Source organism: Chrysochloris asiatica, unplaced genomic scaffold, assembly GCF_000296735.1.
Source record: "Chrysochloris asiatica unplaced genomic scaffold, ChrAsi1.0 scaffold00053, whole genome shotgun sequence".
NCBI classification, from domain to species: Eukaryota; Metazoa; Chordata; class Mammalia; order Afrosoricida; family Chrysochloridae; genus Chrysochloris; species Chrysochloris asiatica.
The window spans coordinates 16,853,599-16,860,618 of NW_006408571.1; the positions used below are offsets into that span (position 1 = coordinate 16,853,599).

At 43.4% G+C, this 7,020-nt stretch overlaps 1 protein-coding gene across 1 annotated transcript in view; it reads right to left on the reverse strand.

Moving 5' to 3' along the window:
* LOC102824721 (chromosome unknown open reading frame, human C9orf156) overlaps window positions 1–7,020 on the reverse strand; it is a 14,293-nt gene extending 7,273 nt beyond the window's left edge. The window contains exons 1-2 of the mRNA XM_006863142.1: window positions 6,945–7,020; window positions 1,069–1,243 (exon numbers count right to left, since the gene is read on the reverse strand). Of these exons, the coding sequence (XP_006863204.1) occupies window positions 1,069–1,243; window positions 6,945–7,020 (251 nt within the window). The remainder of the gene's footprint in view (window positions 1–1,068; window positions 1,244–6,944) is intronic.

A 7,020-nucleotide genomic window follows, 5' to 3' on the forward strand; every position in this document is an offset into this window, starting at 1 on the left:
ATAATCAATGTAATGAAACAAGCTATATGAATGGTTGAATGTGAAGCTGATGATGTGCCCTGTAAACTTTCACTCAATCCAAAATAAAAACATTTAATAATTAAAAAAAAAAAAGTACCTAGATTTCTAAGGTTTCTTCATCCTATCAAAAAACAAAAACAGACTTAGGTCTTCATGGATCTGGAACAGGGATCTGAAAACTTTTTCTGCAAAAGGTCAGACAGTAAATATTTTAGGCATTGTGGTTCAACCAGTCTCTGTTGTAACTATTCAAATCTTTAGTTGAAACCAACCAGAGACATTACATAAACAGGCCTGACTGCTTCAATAAGACTTATTTGCAAAAACAGGTGTAGACCAGATTTGGCCCAAAGGCCATAATTTGCTTACCCATGAGCTAAAGCAGGGGTGAGGAACCTTGTTTCTGCCAAGGGCCATTTGGATATATATAACATCATTCACAGGCCATACAAAATTACTAACTTAAAAATTAGCCTGTGGCACTATGAAATAAAGCACTGGACCACAAGGTCAGTTTGGACCACAAGGTCAGTGGTTCAAACTCACCAGCCGCTTCTCAGAAACCCAATACAGGGTCAGGTCACTATAAGTCTGAACTGACTCGACGGTACTTAACAACAATGTGATGACTTGGTGGCACACAACCACCAACGTGATAGCTGGAACTGCAGTTGCCTTGGAAGGGCCACACAATATGATTTCCTTATGGCCTTATGGACTGAGGGCTGGATGGAATGTTCCCACCCTTGGTCTAAAGGATAAAATAATGACCCATGGGCAGAATTGAAGATGTAGCAGATTTTGGCTCAACAGAAAACATTCATCACCAATTAGAAGCAATCACAAATGGAATGTACAGCCACTTCAGCGGATTCCAAGCTTCCCTGAGGAAGTCCAAGCTATGCTGACTTATGTAGGACCTCAGTACAGGAATTTCATACAACAGACAAAAGCTGATCTGTATGGCTACTCCAAGGTTGTCTTCAGCTGAACTTTACTGTGGCGAGTCCTGACCCAAATAATACTACAAATTATACAACAACTTACCAAACATGAGAAAATTGATCTAGGCCCATCAAGGAATGTTCAGGATTATTAAAGATGCTCTTTCTAATCCTCAAACAAGCCCGAGAAAGGCTACAAATGGATGGCTGCCTTGGAGTACCATTCTTGGCTGTGAAACACGATTCCAAGTAACCAATTGGCTCCGTTAATAGATTCCCTAAGAAAAAAATTTGGCAAGAAATTTTTAGTCAAAACATCAAACAAAATCTAGAAACATGGTTTCTTGAATGTAATGATTTCATAGTTTTTTTATCTACCAAGTGCTATGCAAATATAAAAAATGTTCTTAGAGTATTAAGAATACATATGAATGTCATTACAGATACAAGTGGTGCTGTAGGATAAGCACTAGACCACAAGGTCAGTTTGAACTACAAGGTCAGTGGTTCAAACTCACCAGCCACTCCTTGGAAACCCTATACGAGGCTGCTATGAATGGGAACCAATTTGACAGCACTTAACAACAACAACAACAGATTGAGAGTGGGGAACCTTGTTTTCTGCCAAAATGTAAACCATCACTCTCGGGTAATATAAAATTATCAACTATATAGCCTGCTATATTGGGTCAAACATTAAATAACTCACCCCTAATGTGATGGCTGGAGTCCTGGTGTGGCACTGTGGGGTAATGCACCAGACTGCAAAACTGTTTGAACTGCACGGTTGGCAGTTCAAGCTCACCAGCAACTTCTCAGAAACCCTATACAGGGCTGCTATGGGTCAGAACCGACTCAAAGACACTTAACAACAACAACAACGTGATAACTGGAGTCCTGGTGTGGCACTAAGAGTTAATGTGCTGGACTGCAAGGTTGGTTTGAACCATAGGTTGGTGGTTCAAGCTCACCAGTTGCTCCTCAGAAACCCTATACAGGGTAGCTATGAGTCACAATTGACTTGACAGTACTTACAACAACAAAGTGATGACTGGAACGGCAGTTGCCTGGGCAGGGCAGACGAAATGATTTCACTGGCCTTATGGCTTGAGGGCTGGACATCCCCACCCCTGCTTTAGATGATAGCCTGGAGTCCTGGTGTGACACTCTAGGATAAGACTGAACTGCAAGGTCAGTGTGAACCACATGATCACTGGTTCAAACTCATCAGCTGCTCCTCAGAAACCCTTTACAAGGTCGCTATGAGTCACAACTGACTTGATAGCACTTAACAACACAGATGATAGCCTGGAAAGAGAACTTGTCTAAGAAAGAAAAAAATGAATAAAAGTAAGTAGGGAATCTAAAAATACACGGCACTGAAGGACAAGCACTGGACTGCTAACCACAAGGTCAGCATTCAAACCTACCAACCACTCTCAGAAACCCTGTACAGGGCCACTATGAGTAGGAACCGACTGGACAGTACGTAACAACATTATGACTACAAAAGGAGCCCTGGTACTGCAGTGGGCTAAGCACTAGCTGCTAATCATAGGGTTGGCTGTTCAAACCCATTCACAGCTTCATGGAACACTATAAAGATTCAGTCTCAGAAACTCCATGGAGCCAATTCTACTATGTCCTATAGGGTTGCCCTGAGTTAGACTAGACTCAACGGCAGTGGGCCAGGATATTCTAGCTGGCATACATAGAGATTTTGTTTCAAGAACTTTCATTTAGAACAATGAAAATTGACAAACACTAACGCCCATCAACAGCTGCTGCTGCGGCTATGTGCCATCAAGTTGATTCCAACTCATAGGGACCCTAGATAGAGTTCCTGAGGCTGCAAATCTTTACTGGAACAGACAGCCTAATCTTTCATCCAAAGAGTGGCTAGTGGATTCGAACTGCTGACCTGCCGTGCAGTGCGTAACCCAGTATGCTACCAGGGCTCCTTGCCCATCAATACAGAACTAGTTAAGTAAGTTAAAAAACATCTCTAAAACAAAATGGCAATCAACCCTCAAAAGTAAACATTGTTAATTGCCGTGGGTTTTCATGAAGTTTAATAATATACATTCTTAAAACAAGCTATAAAAATGAGTGCTATCAAGTAATATCAGGAAACATGATTACAGAAAGCTTGTATGCTGGTCTTCAGCCTATTACTGACTGGAATACCTAAAATGGGTTCTAGAACTTGCCCAGTCAAAGAGGCTTCTTGCAGAGCCTTTGTAGTGTATAAAACCTTAGGTGGAATCCTGAGACCCATCCAGAACCTTCTGAGGTGGGACATTCTCACTAGAAAGGATAAGCAGACAGACCAGCCTGGACCAGCTAGAACAGCAACAGAAGATACTTCTTGAAAGACTAGCAGGAAAAATCCAGAACAAAAATGGCAGTCTGATTAGCTACTATAAGAACAAGCAAGTTGTTTGCCAGGAGCCATCAAGGCAAGCAATCAAGTCCCATCAGGGCCACCCCCCCTCCTCCAAAACTGAAACTCAAATGAAACACACGAGCAAGCATGTAAGCTTGCTGGTGACCATGTTGGTATACTGGTGAGTGGAAGAGGGAGAAAGGCATCAATGAAGAATTGGGCTGAATTCATCCATGTTCCATAGACTCCTGTTGACGTGAAGATGAGAGAGATAAGAGGAAGGGCTGGTTGGTCCAAAGTGTAGTGAGACCCGGGCACACCTAAGCCCATGAACAAGGACATACATGTGGAGGGCTACAGTTGAGAGCGAAGCATCCAGTTGATATGAAGTGAGGAAAACTGCACAAGAACACCCAAACTTGCAGATAGTATCCACTTGACCTAGCCTCAATGGCTTGATGATCAGAACTTGACTATAGAAAGATTAAAAAAAATTATGGATAAAGGAAACAAATGTAAATTGCTAAAATTTGATAAGCTTGACCTATACTTATGGATGTGTTGTTGTTGTTGTTGTTGTTAAATGCCATCAAGTCGATTCTGACCCATAGCAACCCTGTATAGGTGTTGCGGACCGTGTAAGACTGGTCAGAGGTTCGAGGCCCTCTAGGGCCGAGTGTAACAAATGAGGCCACTGGCAGTTAATGGCAAATTGCTTTCATTTTAATATTCAGTTATATATATTAAATTAATACACGGAGCCTTTGAAAATTCACAGATAAATGTGATATTTTCCTAAAGCCGAGACTAAAGGTTGCAAGGTTAAACCTTTCTCCAAAGGATTAACTAAAAATATTTTAGCTACTTCACGGTTCTTTGTTCTATAGACAAAGAACCCATCCTCCCTAATCCCTTTTCCAGGTGCAGCCCATTCACCTGGGCGCCTCCTGTAGAACTCTCACCTTCCCCCAACTGAGTTCAGGGGCTATAGATATGTTAATTGGGCCTGAGAATCCAAGTTGCTGGCCTGGGATTTGAACCAGCGAAATATGATGTAAAGTTACCTGAATGTCTGGAAAAGTACTGATGTTAGCTGTACCGTGCCTAAGTCCCTCCCAGCTTGGTGTGAAACTCCTCCCCTAAATAAAGCAGAGGCCCGAGCCTCCCCAGGTGTGCATTACGGGTTGGAAGGCATGCAGTAAAGATTGCAGGGCAGTGAGTTGCTGCCTGCAGAGGCCATGATGCCTGTAGTCCCAAGCCTGCCCACCAGTGATGTATCCACCTTGGTTTCAGGGTGCCTCCTTGTCTGTCTCCTTCTGTCTGTCTGTGTATTCTTTTGCTATATCTATCACCGCTGGATCTCCCCTCCTCGTGAACCAAACACTCGTGAACAACACAATTATGTCGAGGGCAGACCCCGGCATATAGGGTTTCCAAGGAGCAGCTGGTGAGACTTTGCAGTCTGACGCATTAGCCCACAGTACCACACCAGGACTCTACTTATGGATGTAGTAGCTCAAAACACCAACTGAGAGGGAAGGAGTCTTCACATCAAGTATTAATCCTATCCCCTCCGTATACAGGGTTGAAAGGGACGGGCAACTTAAGACACTGGCTACCTAAAATGAGAGGGCAATAAAGGCACAAAGTGACTGGCTTACAAATTTTCAAGAGGGAGTTTAGTTTAAGAGTGTGTGGGGAAAGGTAGCGTCACCATCGAATAGTTTTCATCTTATCTAGACAGGTCTGGTGAAAAGAGATGGGGATAAGATTCTTGATTCAACAGTGAGAAATTGTTACCATGACTAAGTGCAACTGTCACAACTGTAAAAGTAGAAGTTTTGTAACAAAAACAGGGGAGCAGTTAATTTTATAGTCCAGGAACAGAGAACCCTAGGACCATCAAGGGAGAAGAGCACGAGCGGAATGTGGGACCCTATCCAGAGAGGCAGTGATACCAGAGATGGAGGCAGAGATGAGGAAATGAGAGAGCAGCTAAGGACTCTATGGAAAGAGAAAGACTGAGTGCTAGCGGCTAGGAGGCAGGCTTACAGAATGTGCCCTTTGCTTGTACATTATTATATATTTCTGAGTGCTTTTGTGTACATCCCTCCCCTCCCTCTGCAAAACAAAAACAGAGAATGGAAGCAAATACTGTTGAATGATACACAGATTGTAATCATTGCCATGAAACGAGTGTAAAACCCATGTAAACTATCAGTAAGTTCACAAAAACCTTTAAAAAATAAAAAGTGAGCAGTATCATTTTTATTTTTCTAGTGTGTACAAAACTGAAACAAGAATGGAAGGCAAATATTAAGATATTAAGAGGCATTCACTGGGTGATGGCAGGCCATTTTAATTTTCTTTTACTTCCTCTAGTTTTTGAAATGAACATATTCCTCTCAATGTCCACTATATTATAGCTGCTCTCCAGGTGCTTCAGACAGCAAGCATTCAGAGCAGAACTGCTCCAGGGTATTATTCTGAGTGGATTTCAACCACCAACATTCCAACTCACTGTAGAGTACTTAACCCTCTGTACCACCCAGACACTACAATCCTTTCTGCATGTTGGTGTTATATGCCATGGAGTCAGTTCTGACTCACGGAAATCCTTTAAGAGTAGTACTGTCCCACAGGATTTCCAAGGTTGTAAATCTTATATGCGCATGCAGCGGCTCCATATGATAAGCACTGTACTGCCAACTACAGGGTTGGCAGTTCGAGCCCGCTAGCCATCCATGAGAACAATGAGGATTTCCGCTCCCAATGTAAACCCTACAGAGGATGCAATGAATCAGAACCGACTCGACAGCACTAAACAAATCTTATGGACAAAGACTGCCACATATTTCTCCCTGCAGAGTGGGTTCAAACCACTGACTTTTCGGTTACCAGCACTTAACCACTGTGCCTCACACTCATCTTTGCACGCCCAACTTAAAACTGTTCCCTCCCTCAAAACTTTCCTCCTTCTCCCTCATTCCCCACAACACTGGACATCCCCCGCTCCATGACATGGAGTAGTTCCAAAAGGGATGAGGCTGTCTGTTCCAGTAGAGATTTAGTCTCTCTGGGAAACCTTAAGTATTAGTTCTACTCCGTCCCATAGTGTTGCTATGAGTTGGGATCGATTGGACAGCGGTGGATTTGTTTCTTGGTTTACCCAGCATGGAACTTACAGGTGTCCCCTCTCTCCAATAGGAGGCCCTATCCATTGCCATGGAATGACTATAACACATTAAGACCCTGAAGGATACAGTAGAACGGCCCCACTGGGTTCCCACAGCTGTAATCTTTATGGAAACTGATTGCCTCATCTTTCTACTGCAGAGTGGCTGGTTGACTCAAACAGCCAAGACCATGGAACAGTAGCAGCCAAAAGAACATTCTGGCTGACGTCATTCCACTGGCCTCAGGACATCACGTGGTCAGCTGAGCACATGACGCGCGCCTTCGCAGTAGTAAGCCAAGCCAAGTCACGTAGGAACATTTAAGATTTAGTAACTCATTTCCCTTTCTGTAATGAAGTCGGCTGTGTGAACCTAAATTCCTTCTGAGTATGGTATCGTCAGTCTCTTAGAAGTTACCTGTCTCCAGGGCGGGCTTCACACACCCGCACGGGGTCGCTGTGGGCCGAGGCCCTGTCTCCTCCAAGGCGCGCAT